At 36.3% G+C, this 15,590-nt stretch overlaps 1 protein-coding gene across 1 annotated transcript in view; it reads left to right on the top strand.

The window, feature by feature from the left end:
* The window catches only part of LOC133658899 (interleukin-1 receptor accessory protein-like 1-B), a 1,088,311-nt gene that overhangs the window by 633,924 nt on the left and 438,797 nt on the right, over nucleotides 1-15,590 (top strand). The window contains exon 6 of the mRNA XM_062061400.1: nucleotides 13,276-13,561. Within this exon, the coding sequence (XP_061917384.1) occupies nucleotides 13,276-13,561 (286 nt within the window). The remainder of the gene's footprint in view (nucleotides 1-13,275; nucleotides 13,562-15,590) is intronic.

The following is a 15,590-nucleotide window of genomic DNA, read 5'->3' as shown; positions in this document are numbered from 1 at the left end:
TTAACACTTGTGGATCAATCCGAGTTGGGCCGAGAACTCAGTTGTGATTCCTGCAAAACTTGAACTGTAGACCGAACAATGAGTACATCAATAGTCAAGGAGACGTCAGGCAGTGATGGTGTAGTTTCTCTACATTAAAGGGCCCTATTATGCAAAACCAACTTTTCTTACCTACTGGTGCCTGCTGTTGTGTATTTGGGTTCTGCATAATTCCCGAACATTCGCAATCATACTTCCTCTAAATAGTTGTTTGGAATTTGCTCCGTTCCCTGACGATTTCTTATCTGTGATGTCAGCGGATCATCTATATATGGCAGTGGTGTGCCGTCAAGGCTAAATTAATAAAAGTAATTTTTTTTTTCATTTACTTTTCATAAATATATAAAAGTATTCATCATATTTTCTTCATGTCATATTAGGCTGTTTTTAAGTTAGAGCTTTTATCTAATCAGAATTCGCTGTATGAATTCTGCCGAAGGCCTTCTGGGTCAACATTAGCGGCGGTTGTGCAGTGTAACCAAACAAAGGACGTTCAGTTAATAGACAGTTGCGATCAGATCGTGAGTTGTTGACAGTAGCCCATCTAGGTGGCCTTACGTTGAACGTGACTGTGATCGGATACTCACTTGTCACTCCCAAGTATCCAGTCACAAGTTGTAATTTACGAAAGCAGAAAGTGGCACCGGAGCCATACCCGGCCAGCGGAGAAATCAGCGGTACTCACTTTTTTAACCAACAAAGAAGCCGAGCAAAACGTTGATTAGGTGGCAGATATATAATTGCAAGGGCATTTTCAAGAAGGATATTTAAAGAGAGACTAGATCTTGTGAGAGGAGGTCGGCCGACCCCGGAAACAAGTTAAGCTGTCCTGGCGGTGAACTGGTTGGCCTGCCACTTCCACTCGAATCAAGCGGTACCAATGGCTTATACGGCTTCAAACAGCCGTTACAAATTGTGAGTTCAAATATTTTTTCACATTTTATGTTTTTTACAGTTATTTTGGTTTTGACTGTACCACGTCCTATGCGGCTTTATTGATTTTTAAATGCGCCAACAAATTGCCCGTTTTGTACACTAGTGACACATTTAGGATTAGAGATGTCCGATAATATCGGCCTGCCGATATTATCGGACATCTCTAATCCTGTTCTGTCTCCCTGTAATGTTTGTCTGTCTCTCACCTTTTTTGTAAGGGGTGCCGGAAGTTGGCAGACCCGTCAGCGATCCTGTTCTGTCCCCCTGTAATGTTTGTCTGTTTCTGATTGATTGATTGATTGATTGATTGATTGATTGATTGATTGATTGATTGAGACTTTTATTAGTAGGTTGCACAGTGAAGTACATATTCCGTACAATTGACCACTAAATGGTAACACCCGAATACGTTTTTCAACTTGTTTAAGTCGGGGTCCACTTAAATTGATTCATGATACAGATATATACTATCATATATACTATCATCATAATACAGTCATCACACAAGATAATCACATTGAATTATTTACATTATTTACAATCAGGGGTGTGGAGGGAGGGGGGGTGGTGGGGGGGGGGGATATGGACATCAAGTAGCGGACATAGAGAGAGAGAGAGAGAGAGAGAGAGAGAGAGAGAGAGAGAGAGAGAGAGAGAGAGAGATCAGAAGGCATAAGAAAAAGAATCTGCATTTGATTGTTTACATTTGATTATTAGCAATCCGGGGAGGGTGTTAGTTTAGGGTTGTAGCTGCCTGGAGGTGAACTTTTATTGCGGTTTTGAAGGAGGATAGAGATGCCCTTTCTTTTATACCTGTTGGGAGCGCATTCCACATTGATGTGGCATAGAAAGAGAATGAGTTAAGACCTTTGTTAGTTCGGAATCTGGGTTTAACGTGGTTAGTGGAGCACCCCCTGGTGTTGTGGTTATGGCGGTCATTTACGTTAAGGAAGTAGTTTGACATGTACTTCGGTATCAGGGAGGTGTAGCGGATTTTATAGACTAGGCTCAGTGCAAGTTGTTTAACTCTGTCCTCCACCTTGAGCCAGCCCACTTTAGAGAAGTGGGTAGGAGTGAGGTGGGATCTGGGGTGGAGGTCTAGAAGTAACCTGACTAGTTTGTTCTGAGATGTTTGGAGTTTAGATTTGAGGGTTTTGGAGGTGCTAGGGTACCAGGAGGTGCATGCGTAATCGAAAAAGGGTTGAACGAGAGTTCCCGCCAGAATCCTCATGGTGCTTTTGTTGACCAGAGAGGAAATTCTGTAGAGAAATCTCGTTCGTTGGTTAACCTTTTTGATTACCTTGGTTGCCATTTTATCACAGGAAAGGTTAGCCTCTAGAATGGAACCTAGGTAGGTGACCTCATCTTTCCTGGTGATGACACTGTCACCTACTTTTATGGTGAAGTGATTGACTCTCTCACCTTTTTTGTAAGGGGTGCCGGAAGTTGGCAGACCCGTCAGCGATCCTGTTCTGTCTCCCTGTAATGTTTTGTCTGATCTTGATTGGGATTGATCTGAAAATCTTCATTTCCCCTCGGGGATTATTCAAGTATTTCTGATTCTGATTCTGATTCTGATAAGAACAACTTATTAATGACTCATTTCAAGTAATTCCAGTGTGCATCTTTGTTTCCTCTATTGTTGTTCCATCGTGTTTATAAGTGTGAGAGACTTGATCGCACACCCAGGTTGTGTGTGTGTGCGCTTCTGCTTGTATCTACACTGGAGGGGTCCTGCTCCTCATTATAAAGACTGATAATTAGACTACAAAAATTCACACATTGCACCCTGATGATGCGTTCTGTTTTCCATCACATTCTCCTCATGGAGGCGCACACACATTTGTGGCCAAGCCCACTGGTGATTAGCAGCTCCTGCGTAATTAGTCCGACAACTATTCATATAGGGAATGCATGCATGTGTGCACACATGACTTCCCCCATAATTAAGGGTATTAATTACCAGCATAGCCGTTCCTGTGAGAGTCTGTATCACTCACCGTCTGGGGTTCTTATGACTTTATCTTATCATCGCCCCCAACGGCTCAGAGTCTGCTTACAAGCTCCCACATAAACAGTACACCTGTCGGATGAGACACATGTGGGCTAAGATAGCGCTCCGTAGCTAGCTTGGGTATTGGAAGGGATTTGCCATTCCTTTGCGGGTAAAAATTCAAAATTGAAGGTTTGTACATAATCAATTTTCCGTAATAAATAAAGTACAAAACCCAAAACCGGTGAAGTTGGCACGTTGTGTAAATCGTAAATAAAAACATAAAAAAAATAAATAAATAAACATAAAATAAAATAAAAAAATGAATAAATAAACAAGTAAAAACAAAATACAATCATTTGCAAATCCTTTTTTTTAACCTATATTCAATTGAATAGACTGCAAAGACAAGGTACTTAATGTTCGAACCTACTCAGGGCCTAGTGGTTAGAGCAGGGGTCACCAACGCGGTGCCCGCGGGCACCAGGTAGCCCGTAAGGACCAGATGGTAGCCCGCTGGCCTGTTCTAAAAATAGCTCAAATAGCAGCACTTACCAGTGAGCTGCCTCTATTTTTTAAAATTTTTATTTATTTACCAGCAAGCTGGTCTCGCTTTGCTCGACATTTTTAATTCTAAGAGAGACAAAACTCAAATAGAATTTGAAAATCCAAGAAAATATTTAAAGACTTGGTCTTCACTTGTTTAAATAAATTCATTATTTTTTTTACTTTGCTTCTTAAAACTTTCAGAAAGACAATTTTAGAGAAAAAAATACAACCTTAAAAATGATTTTAGGATTTTTAAACACATGTACCTTTTTACCTTTTAAATTCCTTCCTCTTCTTTCCTGACAATTTAAATCAATGTTCAAGTCATTTTTTTATTTATTGTAAAGAATAATAAATACATTTTAATTTAATTCTTCATTTTAGCTTCTGTTTTTTCAAAGAAGAATATTTGTGAAATATTTCTTCAAACTTATTATGATTAAAATTCAAAAAAATTATTCTGGCAAATCTAGAAAATCTGTAGAATCAAATTTAAATCTTATTTCAAAGTCTTTTGAATTTCTTTTAAAATTTTTGTTCTGGAAAATCTAGAAGAAATGATGATTAGTCTTTGTTAGAAATATAGCTTGGTCCAATTTGTTATAAATTTTAACAAAGTGTAGATTGAATTTTAACCTATTTAAAACATGTCATCAAAATTCTAAAATTAATCTTAATCAGGAAAAATTACTAATGATGTTCCATAAATTATTTTTTACATTTTTTCAAAAAGATTCGAATTAGCTAGTTTTACTCTTCTTTTTTTCGGTTGAATTTTGAATTTTAAAGAGTCGAATTTGAAGATAAACTATGTTTCAATTTTTTTTTCGTGTTTTCTCCTCTTCTAAACCGTTCAATTAAGTGTAAATATCATTAATTATTAATAATAACAGAGTTAAAGGTAAATTGAGCAAATTGGCTATTTCTGGCAATTTATTTAAGTGTGTATCAAACTGGTAGCCCTTCGCATTAATCAGTACCCAAGAAGTAGCTCTTGCTTTCAAAAAGGTTGGTGACCCCTGGGTTAGAGTGTCCGCCCTGAGATCGGTAGGTAGTGAGTTCAAACCCCGGCCGAGTCATACCAAAGACTATAAAAATGGGACCCATTACCTCCCTGCTTGGCACTCAGCATCAAGGGTTGGAATTGGGGGTTAAATCACCAAAAATGATTCCCGGGCGTGGCACCGCTGCTGCTCACTGCTCACCTCACCTCCCAGGGGGTGATCAAGGGGATGGGTCAAATGCAGAGGACAAATTTCACTACACCTTATGTGTGTGTGTGACAATCATTGGTACTTTAACTTAACTTAACTGGTAAACGTTGTTATATGTTGCATGTATTAGCTCATTTGGAATTTGATCCCTGCAACATGTTTCAAAAAAACTGGCACAAGTGGCAAAAAAGACTGAGAAAGTTGAGGAATGCTCATCAAACACTTATTTGGAACATCCTACAGGTGAACAGGCTAATTGGGAACAGGTGGGTGCCATGATTGGGTAAAAAAAAGCAGCTTCCATTCACAAACAAGGATGGGGCGAGGGTCACCACTTTGTGAACAAGTGTGTGAGCAAATTGTTTAAGAACAACATTTCTCAACCAGCTATTGCAAGGAATTTGGGGATTTCACCGTCCACGGTCCATAATACCATCAAAAAGGTTCAGAGAATCTGGAGAAGAGGCTGAAAACCAACATTGAATGCCTGTGACCTTCGATCCCTCAGGCGGTACTGCATCAAAAAAAACAATATCAGTGTGTAAAGGATATCACCACATGGGCTCAGGAACTCTTCAGAAAACCACTGTCAGTAACTACAGTTTGTCGCTACATCTGTAAGTGCAAGTTAAAACTCTACTATGCAAAGCGAAAGCCATTTATCAACAACACCCAGAAACGCCGCTGGCTTCGCTGGGCCCGAGCTCATCTAAGATGGACTGATGCAAAGTGAAAAATTGTTCTGTGGTCTGACGAGTCCACATTTCAAATTGTTTTTGGAAATTGTGGACGTCGTGTCCTCCGGAACAAAGAGGAAAATAACTATCCGGATTGTTATAGGTGCAAAGTTCAAAAGCCAGCATCTGTGGTGGTATGGGGGTATATTTGGGTAACTTACACATCTGTGAAGGCACCATTAATGCTGAAAGGTTTTGGAGCAACACATGTTGCCATCCAAGCAACGTTATCATGGACGCCCCTGCTTATTTCAGCCACTTGTTACAACAGCGTGGCTTCGTAGTAAAAGAGTGCGGGTACTAGACCGGCCTGCCTGTAGTCCAGACCTGTCTCCCATTGAAAATGTGTGGCGCAATATGAAGCCTAAAATACCCCCAATGGAGACCACGGATTGTTGAACAACTTAAGCTGTACATCATGCAAGAGTGTTAAAGAATTCCACCTCAAAAGCTTTTAAAATGTGTCTCCTCAGTTCCCAAACGTTTACTGAGTGTTGTTAAAAGGAAAGGCCATGTAACACAGTGGTAAAAAACTTGTTTGCAATGTGTTGCTGCCATTAAATTCGAAGTTCATGATTATTTGCAAAAAAAAAAAAAAAGTTTCTCAGTTGGAACATTAAATATCTCGTATTTGCAGTCTATTGAAAATGATTTGAAAATCATTGTATTCTGTTTTTATTTAGAAATAACATAACGTGGCAACTTCACTGGTTTGGGGTTTTGTATTCATTCTTTTTTGACCTGGTTAGGCCATTTGGTTCATAAAAATAGCACGCATGCATAATGTAGAAAAGCGAGGCCAACTCCGAGGAGCTTCCCGCACCAATAGGGTGTCTCTTCATAGAAAGTTAAGCAGCCTCGCTTTGCCTTTTTTATGAGCGTATTCCTGGTTAAATATCTTGCCTTGCACTTTTTTTTTTTTTCTTCTCTTTTCCGTGCTTTTGTGCATCCTCAGCACATAGAAGAGTCTGACATCATTTATGGAGCATTTTACCGTCGGCTCCCAGATGCAACAGAAGTTGTTGCCTTTGAATATTGCAGGAGTGTTGTCTGCAGGGGCCAAGATGGCACACACACGCACACACACACACACACACACACACACACACACACACACACACACACACACACACACACACACACACACACACACACACACACACACACACACACACACACACACACACACACACACACACAGACACACACAGACATGCTCTGAATACACAACATATGCAAGAGAGGGCAAATGGAGGAGCCACTCATGCAAAAGTCTTAGAAAATTGCTTTGTTGTTGATAATTTAGCACTAAATATGATGATATTCGCCACGAAATGTCATGGAGAAGCGCCGTCCCCGACCTTTTTGAGCTCGTGGACCGATAATTGGCCGGGAGCGGGGTGCAAAAACAACTTCAATGTCATTGTGGAACTTTCTGGAGAGTTCCCCGTTAACATTATTCCAAAATGACGGGTTAACAAACTCAACCCCAATTTTTTCATTAAGCATGCTTGGGATTTTGCGATACCTTTAAACTTGATTATCTATGTGGGGGAAACCAACATATCTTGTTTAAATAGTTATTTTCTAAATTTTAACATTTTTAAACTAGAATAGACAAAATATTCATGCTAAAGTTAAGATTCCCTCCACGCTTGACACTAGAATTGGGGGTTAAATCACCAAAAAAGATTTTCGGGCGCAGCCACCGCTGCTGCTCACTGCTCCCCTCATCTACCAGGGGGTGATCAAGGGTGATGGGTCAAATGCAGAGAATAATGTTGCCACACATAGTGTGTCTGTGACAATCATGGGTACTTTAACTTTAACTTAAATCATGATGTCTGTTAAATGACTGAAAATAAGTAAATGACCCTTAAAATTAGGGAAATGTCGAAAAATAACATTTTAAATCTTGGCAAGTGGAAAATAAATTGCAGTGTATAATTGACAAACCTCTAATTTTTTTTTTTTGGGGGGGGGAAACTCAGGTATTTTGAATTTGTTTTAGATCCATCATTTTCTCTCCGTGTTTTAGCTTTTATAAAAAAAAAAAAAAAAAATCCAAAAATGCCATGTAATATTTCCTGTTTAACTTATTTTTTGTAAAAGAGAGAACAAGGTTTCTGTTTTGGGATTTTGCAGTACCTTTAAACTGGATTATCTATGTGGGGGAAACCAACATATCTTGTTTAAATAGTTATTTTCTCAATTTTGACATTTTTAAACTAGAATAGACAAAATATTCATGCTAAAATTAAGATTATGCTGTCTATAATTAAATGACTGAAAGTAAGTAAATAACCCTTAAAATTAGGGAAATGTTCGAAAAATAACATTTTAAATCTTGCTAAGTGGAAAATAATTTGCAGTGTATAATTGACAAACCTGTTTTTTTTTTTTTTTGGGAAACTCAGGTATTTTGGCCGGGAGTGGGGTGCAAAAACAACTTCAATGTCATTGTGGAACTTTCTGGAGAGTTCCCCGTTAACATTATTCCAAAATGACGGGTTAACAAACTCAACCCCAATTTTTTCATTAAGCATGCTTGGGATTTTGCGATACCTTTAAACTTGATTATCTATGTGGGGAAAACCAACATATCTTCTTTAAATAGTTATTTTCTAAATTTTAACATTTTTAAACTAGAATAGAGAAAATATTCATGCTAAAGTTAAGATTCCCTCCACGCTTGACACTGGAATTGGGGGTTAAATCACCAAAAAAGATTTTCGGGCGCAGCCACCGCTGCTGCTCACTGCTCCCCTCATCTACCAGGGGGTGATCAAGGGTGATGGGTCAAATGCAGGGAATAATTTTGCCACACATAGTGTGTCTGTGACAATCATGGGTACTTTAACTTTAACTTAAATCATGATGTCTGTTAAATGACTGAAAATAAGTAAATGACCCTTAAAATTAGGGAAATGTCGAAAAATAACATTTTAAATCTTGGCAAGTGGAAAATAATTTGCAGTGTATAATTGAAAAACTTCTAATTTTTTTTTTTTTTGGGAAACTCAGGTATTTTGAATTTGTTTCAGGTCCATCATTTTCTCTCCGTGTTTTAGCTTTTATGAAAAAAAAAAAAAAATCCAAAAATGCCATGTAATATTTCCTGTTTAACTTATTTTTTGTAAAATAAAGAACAAGGTTTCTGTTTTGGGATTTTGCAGTACCTTTAAACTGGATTATCTATGTGGGGGAAACCAACATATCTTGTTTAAATAGTTATTTTCTCAATTTTAACATTTTTAAACTAGAATAGACAAAATATTCATGCTAAAATTAAGATTATGCTGTCTATAATTAAATGACTGAAAGTAAGTAAATAACCCTTAAAATTAGGGAAATGTCGAAAAATAACATTTTAAATCTTGCTAAGTGGAAAATAATTTGCAGTGTATAATTGACAAACCTCTCGTTTTTTTTTTTTGTGGGAAACTCAGGTATTTTGAATTTGTTTTGGATCCATCCTTTTCTCTCCGTGTTTTAGCTTTTATGAAAAAAAAAAAATAAATCCAAAAATGCCATGTAATATTTCCTGTTTAACTTATTTTTTGTAAAAGAAAGAACAAGGTTTCTGTTTTGGGATTTTGCAGTACCTTTAAACTCGATTATCTATGTGGGGGGAAACCAACATATCTTGTTTAAATAGTTATTTTCTCAATTTTAACATTTTTAAACTAGAAGAGACAAAATATTCATGCTAAAATTAAGATTATGCTGTCTATAATTAAATGACCGAAAGTAAGTAAATAACCCTTAAAATTAGGGAAATGTCGAAAAATAACATTTTAAATCTTGCTAAATGGAAAATAATTTGCAGTGTATAATTGACAAACCTCTCGTTTTTGTTTTTTTTGGGGAACTCAGGTATTTTGAATTTGTTTTAGATCCATCCTTTTCTCTCCGTGTTTTAGCTTTTATGAAAAAAAAAAAAAAAATCCAAAAATGCCATGTAATTTTTTCCTGTTTAACTTATTATTTGTAAAATAAAGAACAAGGTTTCTGTTTTGGGATTTTGCAGTACCTTTAAACTCGATTATCTATGTGGGGGGAAACCAACATATCTTGTTTAAATAGTTATTTTCTCAATTTTAACATTTTTAAACTAGAATAGACAAAATATTCATGCTAAAATTAAGATTATGATGTCTATAATTAGATGACTGAAAGTAAGTAAATAACCCTTAAAATTAGGGAAATGTTCGAAAAATAACATTTTAAATATTGCTAAATGGAAAATAATTTGCAGTGTATAATTGACAAACCTCTCGTTTTTGTTTTTTTTGGGAAACTCAGGTATTTTGAATTTGTTTTAGATCCATCCTTTTCTCTCCGTGTTTTAGCTTTTATGAAAAAAAAAAAAATCAAAAAATGCCAAGTAATATTTCCTGTTTTACTTATTTTTTGTAAAATAAAGAACAAGGTTTCTGTTTTGGGATTTTGCAGTACCTTTAAACTCGATTATCTATGTGGGGGGGAACCAACATATCTTGTTTAAATAGTTATTTTCTCAATTTTAACATTTTTAAACTAGAATAAACAAAATATTCATGCTAAAATTAAGATTATGCTGTCTATAATTAAATGACTGAAAGTAAGTAAATAACCCTTAAAATTAGGGAAATGTTCGAAAAATAACATTTTAAATCTTGCTAAATGGAAAATAATTTGCAGTGTATAATTGACAAACCTCTCGTTTTTTTTTTTTTTTGGGGAAACTCAGGTATTTTGAATTTGTTTTAGATCCATCATTTTCTCTCCGTGTTTTAGCTTTTATGAAAAAAAAAAAATCAAAAAATGCCAAGTAATATTTCCTGTTTAACTTATTTTTTCTAAAAGAGAGAACAAGGTTTCTGTTTTGGGATTTTGCAGTACCTTTAAACTGGATTATCTATGTGGGGGGAAACCAACATATCTTGTTTAAATAGTTATGTTCTCAATTTTAACATTTTTAAATTAGAAGAGACAAAATATTCATGCTAAAATTAAGATTATGTTGTCTATAATTAAATGACCGAAAGTAAGTAAATAACCCTTAAAATTAGGGAAATGTCGAAAAATAACATTTTAAATCTTGGCAAGTGGAAAATAATTTGCAGTGTATAATTGACAAACCTCTAATTTTTATTTTTTTTTGGGAAACTCAGGTATTTTGAATTTGTTTTAGATCCATCCTTTTCTCTCCGTGTTTTAGCTTTTATGAAAAAAAAAAAAAATCCAAAAATGCCATGTAATATTTCCTGTTCAACTTATTTTTTGTAAAAGAAAGAACAAGGTTTCTGTTTTGGGATTTTGCAGTACCTTTAAACTCGATTATCTATGTGGGGGGAAACCAACATATCTTGTTTAAATAGTTATTTTCTCAATTTTAACATTTTTAAACTAGAAGAGACAAAATATTCATGCTAAAATTAAGATTATGATGTCTATAATTAAATGACTGAAAGTAAGTAAATAACCCTTAAAATTAGGGAAATGTTCGAAAAATAACATTTAAATCTTGCTAAATGGAAAATAATTTGCAGTGTATAATTGACAAACCTCTCGATTTGTTTTTTTTGGGAAACTCAGGTATTTTGAATTTGTTTTAGGTCCATCCTTTTCCCTCCGTGTTTTAGCTTTTATGAAAAAAAAAAAAAATCCAAAAATGCCATGTAATATTTCCTGTTTAACTTATTTTTTCTAAAAGAGAGAACAATGTTTCTGTTTTGGGATTTTGCAGTACCTTTAAACTGGATTATCTATGTGGGGGGAAACCAACATATCTTGTTTAAATAGTTATTTTCTCAATTTTAACATTTTTAAACTAGAATAGACAAAATATTCATGCTAAAATTAAGATTATGATGTCTATAATTAGATGACTGAAAGTAAGTAAATAACCCTTAAAATTAGGGAAATGTTCGAAAAATAACATTTTAAATATTGCTAAATGGAAAATAATTTGCAGTGTATAATTGACAAACCTCTCGTTTTTGTTTTTTTTGGGAAACTCAGGTATTTTGAATTTGTTTTAGATCCATCCTTTTCTCTCCGTGTTTTAGCTTTTATGAAAAAAAAAAAAATCCAAAAATGCCATGTAATATTTCCTGTTTTACTTATTTTTTGTAAAATAAAGAACAAGGTTTCTGTTTTGGGATTTTGCAGTACCTTTAAACTCGATTATCTATGTGGGGGGGAACCAACATATCTTGTTTAAATAGTTATTTTCTCAATTTTAACATTTTTAAACTAGAATAAACAAAATATTCATGCTAAAATTAAGATTATGCTGTCTATAATTAAATGACTGAAAGTAAGTAAATAACCCTTAAAATTAGGGAAATGTTCGAAAAATAACATTTTAAATCTTGCTAAATGGAAAATAATTTGCAGTGTATAATTGACAAACCTCTCGTTTTTTTTTTTTTTTGGGGAAACTCAGGTATTTTGAATTTGTTTTAGATCCATCATTTTCTCTCCGTGTTTTAGCTTTTATGAAAAAAAAAAAAATCAAAAAATGCCAAGTAATATTTCCTGTTTAACTTATTTTTTCTAAAAGAGAGAACAAGGTTTCTGTTTTGGGATTTTGCAGTACCTTTAAACTGGATTATCTATGTGGGGGGAAACCAACATATCTTGTTTAAATAGTTATGTTCTCAATTTTAACATTTTTAAATTAGAAGAGACAAAATATTCATGCTAAAATTAAGATTATGTTGTCTATAATTAAATGACCGAAAGTAAGTAAATAACCCTTAAAATTAGGGAAATGTCGAAAAATAACATTTTAAATCTTGGCAAGTGGAAAATAATTTGCAGTGTATAATTGACAAACCTCTAATTTTTATTTTTTTTTGGGAAACTCAGGTATTTTGAATTTGTTTTAGATCCATCCTTTTCTCTCCGTGTTTTAGCTTTTATGAAAAAAAAAAAAAATCCAAAAATGCCATGTAATATTTCCTGTTCAACTTATTTTTTGTAAAATAAAGAACAAGGTTTCTGTTTTGGGATTTTGCAGTACCTTTAAACTGGATTATCTATGTGGGGGAAACCAACATATCTTGTTTAAATAGTTATTTTCTCAATTTTAACATTTTTAAACTAGAAGAGACAAAATATTCATGCTAAAATTAAGATTATGATGTCTATAATTAGATGACTGAAAGTAAGTAAATAACCCTTAAAATTAGGGAAATGTTCGAAAAATAACATTTTAAATCTTGCTAAATGGAAAATAATTTGCAGTGTATAATTGACAAACCTGTTTTTTTTTTCTTTTGGGAAACTCAGGTATTTTGAATTTGTTTTGGATCCATCCTTTTCTCTCCGTGTTTTAGCTTTTATGAAAAAAAAAAAAAAATCCAAAAATGCCATGTAATATTTCCTGTTTAACTTATTTTTTGTAAAAGAGAGTGGAAAATAATTTGCAGTGTATAATTGACAAACCTCTCGTTTTTGTTTTTTTGGGGGGGAAACTCAGGTATTTTGAATTTGTTTCCTGGCGACATAGATGATTAGAGCCACCCTTTTCTCTCCGTGTTTTAGCTTTTATGAAAAAAAAATATAATAATCCTAATTTTGCCAGAGTAGCACAGCCTCCTGTCCACTCGTCAATACTCAAGCAACATTGTGGTAGGTAAACTGAGGCCTTCAAAATAAAAGCACGCCAGCCAAATAACATTTTGTACATTTTGACGTGGTTAACATACTTTTACATTCGACTGCCACCTCATCATGGCTCATGATGCAAAGTGCAAACGGTGTTTCGTGGCAGTGAACGTGCTGATGAAGTCCTTTGTGTTGTTTGCTCCACCAGTGGACGGCTGCACAGACTGGTCGGTGGACTACCTGAAGTACCAGGTGCTGCAGGGCGAGCCGGTGCGGCTAAAATGCGCCCTGTTCTACGGCTACATCCGGGCCAACTACAGCCAGGCTCAGAGCGTGGGCCTCAGCCTCATGTGGTACCGCAGTTCCGGCCTGGGCCACAGCGACTTCGAGGAGCCCATCTCCTTCGACGGCGTGCGCATGAGCAAGGAGGAGGACGCCATCTGGTTCCGACCCGCCGACCTCCAGGACGTGGGCCTCTACTCCTGCGTCCTACGGTAAGATAGTGTGGCGGGGGATAAGGGTCGATCCACATGTACAGTTAGACTTTTTACTGCTAATTTCAGCCTGCATTTCTCATTTTTTCTTAGATGATGGAACAACTTTTGTAGTTGTTTAACTTCTTTTTACACTTGTATACTATAGTCGCGATCAAAAGTTGACATACACTTGTAAAGAACATAATGTCATGGCTGTCTTGAGTTTCCAATCATTTCTACAACCCTTTTTTGTGATCAAGTGATTGGAGCACATACTTGTTGGTCACAAAAACATTCATGAAGTTTGGTTCTTTTATGAATTTATTATGGGTCTACTGAAAATGTGAGCAAATCTGCTGGGTCAAAAGTATACATACAGCAATGTTAATATTTGGTTACATGTCCCTTGGCAATTTTCACTGCAATTAGGCACTTTTGGTAGCCATCCACAAGATTCTGGTTGAATTTGTGACCACTCCGCTTGACAAAATTGGTGCAGTTCAGCTAAATGTGTTGGTTTTCTGACATGGACTTGTTTCTTCAGCATTGTCCACACGTTTAAGTCAGGAATTTGGGAAGGCCAATCTAAAACCTTCATTCTAGCCTGATTTAGCCATTCGTTTTATCACTTTTGACGTGTGTTTGGGGTCATTGTCCTGTTGTGCCCAAGACCCAACCTCCGGGCTGAGGATTTGAGGTTGTCCTGAAGAATTTGGAGGTAATCCTCCTTTTTCCTTGTCCCATTTACTCTCTGTAAAGCACCAGTTCCATTGGCAGAAAAACAGGCCCAGAGCATAATACTACCACCACCATGCTTGACAGTAGACATGGTGTTCCTGGGATTAAAGGCTTTACCTTTTCTCCACCAAATATATTGCTGGGTATTGTGGCCAAACAGCTCCATTTTTTGTTTCATCTGAGAACACATGGACAAAGATAAGACCTTCTGGTGTAAAGTTATGTGGTCAGATGAAAAAAGAATGAAGGTTTTAGAATGGCCTTCCCAAAGTCCTGACTTAAACGTGTGGACAATGCTGAAGAAACAAGTCTATGTCAGAAAACCAACAAATTTAGCTGAACTGCACCAATTTTGTCAAGAGGAGTGGTCAAAAATTCAACCAGAAGCTTGTGGATGGCTACCAAAAGTGCCTTATTGCAGTGAAACTTGCCAAGGGACATGTAACCAAATATTAACATTGCTGTATGTATACTTTTGACCCAGCAGATTGGGTCACATTTTCAGTAGACGCATAATAAATTCATAAAAGAACCAAACTTCATGAATGTTTTTTGTGACCAACAAGTATGTGCTCCAATCGCTCTATAACAGGGGTCGGCAACCCGCGGCCCCGGAGCCGCATGCGGCTCCTTGACCACTCTGATGCGGCTCAGCTACATACATGCCGACCCCCCCTATTTTCCCAGGAGACTTATGGATCTCAGTGTCTCTCATAGATTACTCCCAGGGAAAAAATAATCCTATTTACACTCTAATTACTAAATAAAGGGCGTGCCCTAATTGCACTGCAGTAATTGTCCTCTATAGCATTTACATACAGCGTGCCAGTCGAGCCACATGTTGCATGTTGTTATTACTTGCACACACAGGAGACAGCAAAGCATACTTACTCATCAGCCACACAGCTTACACTGACGGTAGCCGTATCAAACAACTTTAACATTGTTACGTTACAAATATTTGCCACACTGTGAACCCACACCAAAAAAGAATGAAAAACACATTTGTGGAGAACATCCCACCATAACACAACATAACACAACACAACCATTACCCAGAATCCCATGCAGCCCTAACTCTTCCGGTCTACATTATACACCCCCGCTACCACCAAATCCCCCCACACATCAAACCCCCCCCCTCTCCGTGCGTTGGTTGAGCGGAAGAGTTAGGGCTGCATGGGATTCTGGGTATTGGTCGCGTCAGTGTAAGATGTGTGGCTGCTGAGGTAGTACGCCTTGCTGTCACTTACGTGAGCAAGCTGCAATTGCATTCTACGTGTGGTCGAGCAGGTACACTGCTAGGGCA

The sequence above is a fragment of the Entelurus aequoreus genome, linkage group LG10, assembly GCF_033978785.1.
Source record: "Entelurus aequoreus isolate RoL-2023_Sb linkage group LG10, RoL_Eaeq_v1.1, whole genome shotgun sequence".
In the NCBI taxonomy this organism is placed as follows: Eukaryota; Metazoa; Chordata; class Actinopteri; order Syngnathiformes; family Syngnathidae; genus Entelurus; species Entelurus aequoreus.
The sequence above is the reverse complement of the archived record's forward strand: the minus strand, read 5'-3'. Positions and strand labels throughout refer to the sequence as shown.